The sequence below is a fragment of the Arachis hypogaea genome, chromosome 5 (assembly GCF_003086295.3).
Source record: "Arachis hypogaea cultivar Tifrunner chromosome 5, arahy.Tifrunner.gnm2.J5K5, whole genome shotgun sequence".
In the NCBI taxonomy this organism is placed as follows: Eukaryota; Viridiplantae; Streptophyta; class Magnoliopsida; order Fabales; family Fabaceae; genus Arachis; species Arachis hypogaea.
The window spans coordinates 114,464,455-114,478,650 of NC_092040.1; the positions used below are offsets into that span (position 1 = coordinate 114,464,455).

Here is a 14,196-nt window from a genome sequence, read left to right on the forward strand (position 1 = left end):
ATTCAGATTATAATTTAGCATGTCACGTGGGGTAATCATAAGCATGGTAAATAATAAAGTTTAAGGGTTAATGAAAAAAAATATGTGGCGTACATTGAAAAGACTAAATATATATGAGATAAAATTAAGCAGAAATTATTTTTAATATGGAAATGAAGACGGTGTTTTAGTTGAATATTAATATTTGAAATGTATTATAATATTGTGAAAATTATTCAATACGTTTTTTTATTAGTGTTTCAACACGTTTTTTACGTGTTGGCCAATATATTACCACGTTAAGGTGTCTAACACACTCTTCACGTGTTGGTTAAAATACTCTCACATATCTAACATATCTCCTAATGTTACAATACGTCTCTTATTTGTCAATATTTTATCTACAAAATTCATCTATCTATAATTACACCAAATAATTTTATTTAAAAAAAACACTAATATTTCTTTCATATAAAAAAATCAGCCAAAAATAGGTATCCTAAGTGAAAGATTTACTGTCTCTGGATTCATAACATGGAAACAAATTTTATTGATATAATAATAAAAAAAATATTTTATATTCTAAAGAAAATTAAAGTTCATTTTTAAAGATTCAAATTCTATAATGTTAATTAAAGTTGACCTTAGCTAGGCCAATTTATGGCATGTAGTCCTGTCATCTGACTCATCTCCTACTTAAAATCACGTGTTGCTTTTTCATGAAGACAGTTCAGATGGAGCTAAGTTTTTTTTATTATTATTATATAAGTTATACCCTTACACACTATTTTGTTTTTTAATTATGAGTTTCATATATTAATTTCTTAGCATGGATTTGGATTACAGTTCACAAATGACAGTTTGAATAAAATTGATTTTACAAATTTAAATTTTGATGAAAAATAAGTTTGTATTAAGTAATTTATGTTTGGCAATTTTTATTTTAAAATGGATTATAGTAAAATAAATGTTGTTTAGATTACACAACTTAAAATTACTTTTAGATATAAAATTACTAAAATAGATATCAATTTAAATAATTTTTATATATTATCTTATCATTTTAATTTAGATATTTGAATAGATCTTATTAATTAATTCTATAATAAAATTAATATTTATACATTAAAATAAAAATAATATATAAAAATTAGCAAAATATACTTTTGATTAAAACTAACAAAATAAAAATTTTAGAGAGTATTAAGAATAATAAAAAAATTAAATATTTATCTTGATAGTAATTGAAATAAATCAAAAAAATTTTTATGATATTTTTTATATAGTATATTTTTAATATTTTTAGTACTCTTTTTTAGTATGCTATAATCTTTTATTATTATTATTTATAATTAATTTTTTGTTTAATTTACTTTTTTAATAGGATCAATAAATTATATTATAAAAAAATAATAAAAATAATACAAAAAATACAATTATAAAACTGTATAATATTAAATAAATAATTAAAAAAATAGTAAATAATAGAAAAAGATAGTTTATATAAACAAAAATAATATAAATAATACTATACATAAAGGATAAAGTTGATAAAAGATAAATTAAGATTGAGTATTGATGGTTAAAAGTCCGTTATTGAAACGCAGAAGCTTAAAATTGTTGTTTCTTGAAAACGTGGTTTTAAATGCAAAATCACTTCTACGTTCATGAATAAAAAATTTGCCAAATCAAAAATTGAAGCTTTCAAGATATCTAAACATATTTTTCTCTTTAAACGCGTTTGCTAACACACCCTAATTAAAATTAAAATTCCGTGTACCTTCTAACAAAACAAATATAATTGCTATTAAACCAAGTCTTGCAATGTAGATGGAGCTAAGTTGGATCCCAACATCAAGTTTACAAGATTGATTAAATATTAAAAAAATAAAAAATAAATTTATGTAAATGAAGTGTTTTTATTTATTTTAGAAAATGATTATTTTTTCAGATAAAAACATTCTCCAGAGCTCAAAGTAAGTATGTTTTTCTTATTTATAAATAAATATTAAATATATACTAAAATCAATCATAAATATATTTATGTATAAAAAAATTATTTACACATTAAAATTAGTCTATATATATAGTTTAATTTATTCTTAATGTATATTTTATATTTTAATGTATATTTTATTTTGGTAACTAATTTTAATGTATAAATAATATAATTAATTTATGTGTATATATATATTTTTACTTATTTTTTATGTATATTTTATATTTTAATATATATTTTATATTAATAATTAATTTTAATAAATACTTAATATAATTGATTTATAAAATAGTAATTAACATAACCATGAACCTATCCGGAGCTAGCTTAGAATAGAATGACTAGGTGTATCCGGAAAAAACAGAAAGAATGACTAGGAATTTAATTTCACCCAACAACCACATAAATGTGTGTAAATAAAGACCAAAAAGAATGTGTGTAAATGAGAAATATTATGCATATTTATTTAAAAATAATTTATAAAATATTAGAAAAAATAAAAAATATATTTTATATCATAAAAAATATATATAAAAAGCTATACACATGTGTAAATATAATAAATCTACCAGCACTTTACTAGTCGTCGAACACTAAGTGTGTGTTTGAATTAGAATTGGCCAAACTGAAGTTTGAATAAAAGTGATTTTGTAAAATTGATTTTAGATAGAAGTGAGTTTGTGTCAACATAATTTATATTTAGCAATTTTATATTAAATTGATTTTGATAAAATAAAATTGTTTGTGTCAAGGCGCTTTTATCCTCTCCAATGACTTGCTATTCTTGATGACGTGGAAAACTTGGTTTGGTTCTGTTTACAAGCACATGGGATGAAAAGGTTTTTATGAGCTTCAAGAGTTCAACGATGACTTTAAAACTAGGCTCTTATTAAACGTAACTGCTAAGGCTGTTGAATTCATTATTATCTATATATCTCCCGAATGAAAATTAATTAAATTTATCATCTAAGAAAAATAAAATATTTGTAAAATTTACTAACATCTGTTCTTGTAATTTTTACCAGTAACAAATAAATTTATTATAATTCAAATCTAAATCAAAGATTTAACTTAATTTTTGTTTAGTTTTACGATTAACTTCACATTTTAAATTTAAAAATACGATCAACATTTATAAATTTTAAAAGTAAAAATTTAGATATTTATAAACTCTTAGCTATTAATTATTTAATTTTATATAAAAATAATCGCAATTTTAATAAAATTATGAAAGAATAAAAAAAATAAAGAAATTTTTATTAATTATTAATTAATTAAATTATAAAAATAAAATTAAATATATATAAAGTATCATCTACTAAAAACAAAAATAAAGATTAGATAAGATAAAAAATAATATAAAAATAAAATAAAATAATAAAAATTAAATTTATTAAGTTAAATTTATATGTCATGAGACTTTTTTATTGTTATGGACCAAAGAATAGTTTAATAAGTTCTAAATTAAAGATACTGGTTCACATAAGAAATAAGAAATTTCTGTATGTTTTCATATATACCTTCCTCTCATCTTGGCGTTTACTTTGATTAGTCAAAGTCTTCCCCATTGACTCTATCCATAACCCTCTACATTTGATTATATATTATATTATTGTTATTTATTTAGGAACTAATTAAATATACTAATAAGCTCATAAATTATATGATAATGGCGGAAACATCATCATCGTCATCTTCTTCTTCCTTCACATGGAATTGGATCTACGACGTTTTCCTAAGTTTCAGAGAAGATACTAGAAACGGTTTCACCAGTAATCTCTACCATGCACTGGATTTTATCTATTGGTGGAAAAATTTCCAACTTTTCGTTGCCTTCTCATTCCATTGCCCAATTCCTTGGTGGGTTTCAACAAAATGCACCATCATATCAAAACTAAGTATAACTCTATTCTCATACACAATTGCAGCAACGGATCATCATCAATCACCATTCAATTTAAAACAACACCCTCATCTGCAGTTCCCAAAGGGTCAAAAGAATTTTGTATATAGCAAACAGACAAACAAAGCTAACAACTGCTCACACAAGAATCATTTCAAGATGGAATGACAAAAAAAATACAGAAACTTATGCAAGTTGCTCCATTTCCCACTCATCCAAGGTGAGAACTTCCACTTATTATCACAACAAAACCTCCCAAAAAAAATAAAATTCAGCCAACAACTCCTTCCACCAATTTTATCATTTCAAGCATACCCAAACAGGCATGGATCATAATGCAATCCTTATCACTACACCTCAAACTCTCAAAGACATATAACATATCACCAAACTGAAAACACACCGAACAAGCAATCCAAACAAATCAAAAGTAGTAGTACTCAAATTTGATAACATATCAATATAAATTTCACTACATCAAAATCCAATCCACCACTGCATCTTTGACTCTTGAGATGCTTGCTTATAGAAAAGGTCAAACACTTTCTTTTCACTAATCTATCCAAGTCCGGCATTGACTAGCACAGTAAGAATCCTCTTCAATCACACGTTACCAAAATCAAACCCTAAGGCTTGTAATTAATTCTACAAATACATCTCACCCACGGAAATTATCCCCATTTCTACCCACATATAAAGCACCTAACACAATCAACCCTAAAATTACCAACAACCAACCGAATTCTAGATCTATCTACATCACAAACCCTAAAACCACAAATAAAATAAAAAGATTAAAAAGTACCGATTGGAGATCAATGGTGGGCGGCGGCGGAACCGTGTGCCTTAGCGAGGCGCTCGTGCTCGAGGTGCTCGTAGTGGCGGCGCTCCTCGGGAAGATTAACGAGGTAGGACAAAACCATGCCGCCGAAGCAAACATGGTAGAGTGGATCAGGAGAACTGGTTTCGATGTACTTGGTGTAGTAGTTATCCAATCCGCGGTTAAAGGAGTTCTTGATGTAATCGAGAGATAACTTGGGCTTGATGTAGTTAGGAAGCTCCTTCACCTTCAAACCCCTGATCTCGTTGACGAAGTTCCTCAGCGCCATTTGGGATCCTCAAAAACCCTAGAAATTTGGGGGAGATTGAGAATAAAATGCTGATTCTTGATAATACTATTCTTCAAAACCAGAGAATCCAAAAACAGAAAATGAAGCAAAGAATCCAAACTCACCAACCATGGAAGAATGAAAAGGGCTTTTACTTTGGGCTTCATAAGGGATCTTCAACTAACTAGCCCAAAAGCCCGTGTACAACTACAACCACTCATTTCTAGTCATAAAATGACCCAAAAAAAAAAATCTAGTCATAAAATATTTGAATATTGATAATTTTAAATAAAAAATGTAAATTAACTAAATATATATAAAAATTGTTAGAAATGATAGTTTATTATAGTAGAAAAATTAAACATTTTGTATTATCTCATTTTTTTTTAATTTTATCATTTATTTTTAATAGCAAAAATAGAATATGTATACACAATATTAAAACAAAAGTAATGCATGTAACATTTATTTAAAAAAAATTCCATACATACTATACTATAATACTAAATATCTTGAGCAAGGTTGCGAGAACCGGATCGGTCAATGAACCGGTGAGGTTACTGGTTCAATGGTTTAATGGTTCGACCGGGTTTCAACCGGAGTTCAACCGGTTTAATTAAATATTAAATAAAATTATTAAAAAACCTAAAAATAATTTTAAATATATTAATTTAATAAAAAACCGTTAAAAAACCGTTAAAAAATCGGCCGGTTCGATCGGTTTGCCGGTTAACCGGCCGGTTCGACCGGTTTTTTACCGGTTTTTTGCTAGCCGATTTTTGAGCTTACCCGGACCGGTTAACTGACCGGTTCCCGGTTTTTCCGGTTGAACCGGCCGGTCCGGTCCGATTTTCAGAACCATGATCTTGAGTAAATTTCTTATTTGTTTTGTTTTTCTCCCGAGTATTATGAAATGTGAATGTAAAAACTAAAAAGTATACATAAAAGATAAAAAAATGAAGATACAGCTAAGGTTTTGAAAAGCGGTTCGGACAGATTGGTCGAATCGGTTGAACCATAAACTGCTGAAAAAAACGATTCGAATAAATGTTAAAAGTAAGGTTCTGAAAACCGGTTCGAACCGGCCGGTCGAACCGGTTGAACCGTGAACCGATGCCAAATGCGATTCGGTTAGAACCAAAAACCGCCAAATTTAAAAACCGACATTAGACCGTTGAACCGGCCGGGAACCGGTCGGTCGAACCGAACCGTGAACCGGCCGGTTTTTGAAATGGGACAAAAATAAAAATTCAAAAACGGTGCGTTGAAGCTTGGTTGACTTGTGAACCCTAATTCCTAACATTTGCCTTACCCCTGTCGGCCTCTCCTCTCCAGCACATAGAAGCAGAAGTGCAGAACGCGAAGCAGCAATGCAGCAGTGCAGCAGTTGGAGCTTCTGGCGCAACTTCTGTCAGCCACCACCGCCGCCGCGCAGTCTATGAAGCTAACGTCAGTCACCTCTGTTCGCGGCTTCGCGCAGCCACTTTTCGTCGCGCAGTGAGCTCGGAAATTAGAACCACCGCCAGCGCCGCTTTCCATCGCGCAGTGTATTCCCGCCGGCACCAGGTCTGTTTCCCCCTTCCACCCATCAGCCACTGTCTTGCCTCTTGCCAGCCACCGTCCCCGCCAGCTCTGTATTTTTTCAGGCTTCCAGCTTCTAACCCTAGGTATAATTTTTGTTCTTTGTAATAATAATAGTTGAAGTCTCTGTCAGTCTGTCTCCCTCTTGCATGCTCTGTTGAAGGCGTCTTCGAGCTTCCAGGTAATTTTTCGAACTGTGAACTGAAGGCATCTTGATCACTCTGCTCCTTGTCTCTGTCCCTCGTTACAATGATTGTTTGATTGAATAACTGTTGTATGTCTCTGTCTCCCTAATGAGTATGATTTAATAATTGTTTGAATCTATGAAGTTCTGTGAACTGAAGTTACTGAAGTCTGATATACTGATAATCTGATATAGTGATACTGAACTGTGAAGTGTGAAGGCTGTGAAGCTCTGTGAAGTGTGAACTGAACTGAACTGAACTGTGAACTTTGTTTAAGCGTACTTGATTCATAAGCGTACTTGATTTATAATTCTACTTTTTTTGCAATTGTCTCTAAGCATACTTGATTTTCTGGATTTAGAGTTATTTTTTATTGAATTTCTGGATTTGAATTTTGAATTCGTGTTTGATCTGCAATTTCTGTTTGATTCTTCTTATTGTTGTTGTGGTTGAAATTCAAAATTGAAATCTGATTCCTCTTCTTCGTCATATTCTAGACTTGTTCATTATCTTTGCATTTAAGTGAGCAATTAGAATCTGTTATCTGGTTATATTACTCTTCTAGGACAAACTATAGCAATGGCTCAAGGCAGGAGAAATATGGAATGACTAACAAACCCCGAGGAGAGCGTGAGGATGCGGTTTGTAAAACTGATTTTTGAATAGGTTCAATTTTTCATGTTTTATTTGTTAGTAAAGTAAAGTGATTGATTATAATTGGCCAACTGGATGTGGTGCTTTTATTAGCAACGATCGAACAAAGGTGAAAGAGGTGTCTTCTGAAGTATCAAAGTATATCCACTGGTAATGTACTAATCTTATGCTTGTATTTGAGATGTGAATGAATCATTCTGTGTATGTTTCTTATTTGAATTCCTACCCCCTCTTTCTTTCTTTTGTCTTTATAGGAACCAAATGACAAGAGACTTAATTATGAACCACCTACAGATTTACTTAGCAAGGTACTTACAAACTGTATTCCATTTCTCCAATGTTAATATGATCCATACTTTCTTTGATATATATTTAGCTAATATTTGAGCCTGATTTGCAGCTGTCCCTGGTTTTTGAAGTGAAAAAATCTGCAAAACTGCCATCTAAGGTGCAACCAATTTCCTAGGTTCAGCTATCTCAGCACTCATATAACAACTTAAGATTCTTTTGAGTGGGTAAAGGTTTATTGAAAGAGATTCAGAAAAGCATTTTCTTTGAATGATATTTTAAAGCTTACATTAGACTATAATTATTTTTCATGTGTTTATTTATTATTTTATTATAAAACGGTTTTTTCGGTTCAACTACGGTCGAACCGGTTGAACCTATAAACCAGTGAACCAGTAGCTAGAGCGGTTCGATGATCGGTTCGGTTTTCAGAACCTTCTTAAAACCGTAAATTTTAAAAACTGGAATCGAATCGATCTAACCGGTTTTTTAAATGGGGGAGTGAAACGTCACCGTTTCAGCTGCTGCAGTTAGCCCTAACTCCATTCTCGATGCCCAGATCTAAATTCCACTCCAGAACGCCTCTGCTTCTCTCACACTCAATCTCCATCCTCTGCACTTAGCCCTAGCTCCTGGCCGTTCCCTTACCTCCGTCCAGCCACCGCCTCGTGCCGCCGCCGTCGTTCCTTCCAACATCGACCGTCTGCTCGCTCACCTTCCCTCCATCACGCAGCAGCCATCGATATCAACCTTCCCTTCCATCGCGCAGAAATCGCAACCTTCCTCCGTCGCGCAGCCACGCCGCCGCCGGTACTATCTCTGTTCTCCGCAACCATTGTTCCAGTTTGAAGCCCGTTCGAAGGTACTCCACCACTGTCTTGGTCACTCGGTGTCTCTATCTCCCATCGCGCAGCCATCGCAACCTTCCTCCGTCGCGCAGCCACGCCGCCGCCGGCACTATCTCTGTTCTCCGCAACCACTGTCCCAGTTCGAAGCCCGTTCGAAGGTACTCCACCACTGTCTTGGTCACTCGGTGTCTCTATCTCCCTTTTGCATGATCTGTTGAAGGCTTCTTCTAGCTTCTAGATAAATTTTTATTAACTATGAATGAACCCTTGTTAATGTTTGATTCTGCGAAGCTCTGTGAACTGTGAAGTCACTGAATTGTGAACTGAATTACTGATTTACTGAAGCTTCTAGCTCTGTGTAGTCTTTGATTTACTGATTTATTGAATAATTGTTTGATTCTTTTAGCTTCTAGTTCTAGGTAATTTTTTTTATTAACTATGTGATTTACTGATTGTTTATTGCTCTATGAAGTGTGAACTGTGAAGTGTGAATTGATTCAACTGAAGTTACTGAACTGAATTGTGAAGTTTGTTGAATAATTGTGAATAATTATTGTTAGTTAAGCTGTGAAGTTATGGATTTATTGATTAATTGTTTGATTTTTCTAGCTTCTAGTTTTGGGTAATTTTTTTGTTAACTATGTGATTTACTGATTTTTTTATTGCTCTATGAAGTGTGAACTGTGAAGTGTGAACTGATTCAACTGAAGTTACTGAATTGAACTGTGAACTTTGTTGAATAATTGTGAATAATTATTGTTAGTTAAGCTGTGAAGTATGAACTACTGAAGTCACTGAAGTGTGAACTGTTTTACTGATTTATTGAATAATTGTTTGATTCTTCTAGCTTCTAGTTCTAGGTCATTTTTTTTATTAACTATGTGATTCACTGATTTTTGATTGCTCTGTGAAGTGTGAACTGATTCAACTGAAGTTACTAAACTGAAGTGCGAACTTTGTTGAATAATTGTGAATAATTATTGTTAGTTAAGTTGTGAAGTGTGAACTTCTGAAGTCATTGAACTGTGAACTGATTTAGTGATTTACTGAAGCTTCTAGCTCTGTGAAGTCTCTGATTTACTGATTTATTGAATAATTGTTTGATGCTTCTAGCTTTTAGCTCTAGGTAAATTTTTTTATTAACTATGTGATTTATTGATTTTTTATTGCTCTGTGAAGTGTGAACTGATTCAACTGAAGTTATTGAACTGAACTGTGAACTTTGTTGAATAATTGTTAATAATTATTGTTAGTTAAGCTGTGAAGTGTGAACTACTGAATTTTGTTGTTTGTTGAGTAATTGTGAATAATTTTAAATAATTTTGGATGTTGTTTGTTATGATCTTGAGATTATTGAGTTGGAGTGGGTTGTTGTGATATTGTAATTGGCAAAAACCATTATTGGATTGCTGGTAATTATGATACAACACATTAGAAATTTTTTCAAATAAAATTTTTGTATTCTCTCTTTATCTGTTGACATAATATTTGTTCATTTGTTGTATTACTTTTCTAATTTTCTTCGTAGATCTTAATATATAGTATAAATAAGTAGTATATTTTTTTTATGAACAACGAGGGAGCTTAATCTCTAAGAAAAGAAATATTTTTATTCTTAGAAAATAAATATTTTTAAAAGAAAATGTTAAAAAACTACCATTTTTTATAATAAAAAAGAAAATATTTCGGGTTGCTCCGATTTCCACGTTTCTTCAATTCACAGATTCTTTCTCTCACGTTTAGCTTCTCATCGGAGCTCCGAAAAAACCACCACAGTCACCACCAGCACTGAGCGCCACCATGGAAGGTGGCGGAGCAACGCTATCGGATGTTTACCAAAGCGCGAAGAAGCTCCTCCTGAAGACGCGCGACGGGGTGGAACGCCTCGAGCGCCTCGACTACTCCGCCTCCTCCGATCTCTCCCTCTCCCTCTCCAACGACATCTCTCAGATCCAATCCCTATGCGTCCAGATGGATCGATTCTGGCGCTCCATCGCCGCCAAATCTCAACGCGATCTCTGGAAAAGGTTCGTTCCGAATCATCCTCCTCCTTAGCCATTTTTTAACCTATTCTGAAATTCTGTTTCTGCAACACGTTAATTATTAGGCCATGATGCTTCTGAAATAAACGAAGTATCTGCAATCGGTGAAACATTGTAGTTTAGAAGAATTTTCAATACGGTAACTAGTGTGGTAGCAAAGTTTGGAATCTGGTATTTTTTTTTCTTTTCTTTTGCCAGTGGTTGATGTTGAAGTGGTTGTGTTGTGAATTTTGGTGCAGAAAAGTGGAACAGATTGCTGAAGAGGCCGACTCTCTGAAACAGTCTTTAGATAAATATAACATAAAAAATCAGAAACGGATCACAGAAGCTAAAGAGAGAGCAGAGCTTCTAGGACGAGCAGTATGTACTTCGAATTTTCATCATGCTTTGGTTTTGATGATTCTCTCTATTACTGTTTTTATGTTTTTGCTTGATTTTGATGCATGCATGATTGATGATTGATTTGTTTTTCGTTAATTTGATGTAGCAGAATGGGGATTCCAGCCATGTTTTGAGGATCTTTGACGAGGAGGCACAAGCTATGCAATCGGTTCGAAACTCAAGGCTTGAGCTGCAGAATTCTACTGCACTTGGAGAAAACATCCTTTCTTCAATACATGGGCAAAGGGAACGCTTGAAGGTATCTTCATACATTTAATACGATTGATCCCTGGCCTGAAAGATATGAAAGATAGGATCAACAAACATTTTGATTAAAACTATTGAAAGATAGTATATTTTTTGAACTTTCACGTAAACAACTAGTTTTTGACAACTATACTCAACAACCACACAAAAGTTAAAAAGGTGTTTAATGAAACGGCATAACAAGTTCGAAACAGACATCTCTTTTACTTTTTGTATACTTATATATAGTTGTCAAAACTGTTGTTTACATAGCACTTCTTGAAGAAATGGTTCATTTTCTTGCAGATTTCATTTGTGACTAGTAAGTTGGTTTTGAACAAGTGTAGCTTCTGTCTCTTCTTTGGTGAAAAGCTAAATTTAAAATGATGCTTTAGATTTCGTTTTTAGCAATGCTAACACTAAATGATTACTGCAGAGTGCTCATAGGAAAGCATTGGATGTGCTGAACACAGTGGGGATGTCAAATTCCGTTTTGAGGCTAATTGAGAGATGTAACCGTGTTGATCAGTGGATCAAATATGCAGGCATGCTTTTAACTGTCATTTTCTTGTTTGCTTTTGTTATATGGAGACATTAGACGGGACCATCTTTCAAGAGTTGGTATCTTCCTTTGTAAAAAGTATATGCAAATAGATTTGTCCAGAAAAAATGTTTTGTACCTTTGAATAACTAAGGTTGCTTAAAATTCGCTTGTATTCTTTACAGCTGATATTTGAGCCAGATAGAATCTAAGCCTATATAGTTTTGTTCTTAAAAAGAAAATGTTGAAAAGTTTAATCATTTCAATTTGAAAACAGAAGTTTCCCATTAGCCATTAGAATTTGGGAACACCAATAATTGAAAAAGAAAAAGAAACAAAAATTTTGTTGAAACCCACCAAGGAATTGGGCAATGGAATGAGAAGGCAATGAAAAGTTGGAAATTTTTCCACCAATAGATAAAACCAGAAAAAGTTGTTTGAACCCTAGTGAGAGGGAGAGGGACTGATATACTGATCAGTAGTCAGTACTATCCATTAGAAGAGTTTCAGAATGAGTGGAAAAAAAGAAAAAAAAAATGAGTGGAAAAAAAAGAAAAAAGAAAAAAAAAAAGACAGAATCTCAATCATATGATGAGTGAGTGGGCTCCTATTAAATTTTGTTTGCTTAATATAGTGTGAAAGAACATAATTCTGATTGAAGTTTATTTGCATTATATGCATGAGTTGAACTACACTTTCTTTACATACATAGAATAGAAGAGTTTAAATACCAATAGCGTATTTATTGTCAATGGAGACATGATTTGATTTTGGATTGGGATGAGTATTCTGCTTAATATAAACTCTTGTGTATAAAATAAAAATAGTAACTAAATAATGAATCTTTAAAGGATTCTTGATTTAAAACTTTATTACTTGAATATGAAATATATTGTATATCAACTTCATATTTACAGAAGTTTAAATTCATATATTTTCTTCTCTAGTGATTTTTTCAGAAGCATTTTAATTCGTAAAATATTAAGATAAAAGAGACTTTTGAAGACTAAGGAATCCTTTAAATGTGATCCTTTATTTAGTTTTTTATTATAATAATTTAAAAAAAATAAAATAATACATTCAAATAGATTTAGTGTCTTTTTAAAATTAAATACATATTCAAAATACAAACTAAATAAAACTGAAATTTAAAATTTAAAATTTTTGTTTCAGTTCTAGCATTTTTAATTATTAAAAGATTATCATTTAAATATACATCCAAAAATTATATTCAGTAAAATTAAAGATTTTAATTTTAAAATCCAAAAAATAAATCTTAAGAGTTTTAATTATTAACCCACACATCTAAAATCTTACAAGAGATCATATTTTGAACTAATATGTTAGATATATTTTTATTGAATAAGATCTAAAAAACTTAGCTTAATTATTCATTTTAATCATTTTAAAACCATTAATAAAAAATAAGAAATATTAGATACGTTTTTATCGAATAAGATATAAAAAAAATTAATTTTATTTTTAACGTTTAATTTTAAATTTTAAATTTATGATTTTGGATGTATTTTAAACATATTTTGTAGATAAGTCAATAATTTTAGATGTGTAATAATTGAAAAAAAAAACAATTTTTACAAACATACATTTTAATAATTTTAAAAGTATTAATGTTCAAATAAGTAACGATAAAATCTAACTAATAATAAAAAAATAACAAATATTAGATGAGTTTTTATTGAATAAGATATAAAAAACTAATTTTATATTTAACCTTTAAATTTAAATTTTTGATTTATGATTATGAATGTGTCTCAGAGATATTTTGTGTATCACTTAATAATTTTAGATGTGTTACAATTGAAAATAAAAAATAATTTTTACGTACATTTTAATAATTTTTAAAGCATTAATATTCAAATAAGTAACAAAAAATTTGAACTATTAAAAAAAAGAAATATTAAATGAACTTTAATCGAATATGATATAAAAAATTAATTTTATTTTTAATGTTTAAATTTAAATTTTAGATTTATGATTTTGGATGTGTTTCAAAAATATTTTTTGAATAATTTAATAATTTTAGATGTGTAATTGCTCCTTTATTTATCTTTAATTCAGTCTAATGATTTTATGTTGGTGGTCTTCTCTAATCATTCTAGAGATAAAGATTAAAAAAACAAAAGAAAGGAAGGAAAGAGAAGAAGAAGAAAAGAGTATTGATGCATAGACTCATAATTCATTTATTGTTTAATCAAATGTTGATATAATCTTATTAAAATTTCATTCGACAATGATGATGAATGAGTTTCGAGTTAGCATGCATAGTCATTCGAGTCAAATAGGAACAAAATAGTACGACTCATATAATAATAATAATAATAATAATAATAATAAGTATGAATAGTAAATTTACTTGTAAAGGAGTAGCATTCTTCTATAAAAAATTTTGTTTGTGAAAAACGTAAGAGAGAAAAAGAAA

The 14,196-nt window shown here is 30.5% G+C and overlaps 2 protein-coding genes across 34 annotated transcripts; one reads left to right on the top strand and one right to left on the bottom strand.

Annotated features, from left to right (window-relative positions):
• Positions 1–3,461: 3,461 nt before the first annotated feature.
• On the bottom strand, positions 3,462–5,139 carry LOC112802986 (uncharacterized). Of its 2 annotated transcripts, none has more exons than XM_072236441.1 (2): positions 4,687–5,139; positions 3,462–3,953 (listed from the first exon to the last, which is right to left on the bottom strand). In XM_072236441.1, exon 1 carries the CDS (start codon positions 4,988–4,990, stop codon positions 4,697–4,699), a length of 294 nt encoding a protein of 97 aa, XP_072092542.1. In that variant the 5' UTR covers positions 4,991–5,139; the 3' UTR covers positions 3,462–3,953; positions 4,687–4,696. The 2 variants fall into 2 exon arrangements, with proteins under 2 accessions (XP_072092542.1, XP_072092543.1); XM_072236442.1 differs by having other exon boundaries at positions 3,462–3,834; positions 4,687–5,130.
• Positions 5,140–6,248: 1,109 nt separating this feature from the next.
• LOC112802987 (membrin-11) lies at positions 6,249–11,998 on the top strand. 32 transcript variants are annotated; one of them, XM_072236452.1, is made up of 11 exons: positions 6,260–6,556; positions 6,689–6,752; positions 7,322–7,397; positions 7,504–7,560; positions 7,665–7,718; positions 7,811–7,858; positions 8,258–8,704; positions 10,290–10,573; positions 10,828–10,948; positions 11,079–11,228; positions 11,652–11,998. In XM_072236452.1, the coding sequence occupies exons 8-11, from the start codon at positions 10,347–10,349 to the stop codon at positions 11,811–11,813; spliced, it is 660 nt and encodes a 219-aa protein (XP_072092553.1). In that variant the 5' UTR covers positions 6,260–6,556; positions 6,689–6,752; positions 7,322–7,397; positions 7,504–7,560; positions 7,665–7,718; positions 7,811–7,858; positions 8,258–8,704; positions 10,290–10,346; the 3' UTR covers positions 11,814–11,998. The 32 variants fall into 32 exon arrangements, with proteins under 32 accessions (XP_072092546.1, XP_072092560.1, XP_072092547.1 ...); XM_072236448.1 differs by having other exon boundaries at positions 6,264–6,556; positions 7,811–7,925; positions 11,076–11,228; XM_072236462.1 differs by having other exon boundaries at positions 6,264–6,556; positions 7,811–7,925.
• Positions 11,999–14,196: the final 2,198 nt, after the last annotated feature.

What these genes read in the sequence shown, in the direction of transcription:
- LOC112802987 (XM_072236445.1), top strand. Translation starts at nt 10,347, where the DNA reads ATGGAAGGTGGCGGAGCAACGCTATCGGATGTTTACCAAAGCGCGAAG. An exon ending in CAGAGCTTCTAGGACGAGCA is followed by an intron (nt 10,949 to 11,075) that starts GTATGTACTTCG and finishes AATTTGATGTAG; the next exon opens with CAGAATGGGGATTCCAGCCA. An exon ending in GGCAAAGGGAACGCTTGAAG is followed by an intron (nt 11,229 to 11,651) that starts GTATCTTCATAC and finishes TGATTACTGCAG; the next exon opens with AGTGCTCATAGGAAAGCATT.
- LOC112802986 (XM_072236441.1), bottom strand. Translation starts at nt 4,990, where the DNA reads ATGGCGCTGAGGAACTTCGTCAACGAGATCAGGGGTTTGAAGGTGAAG.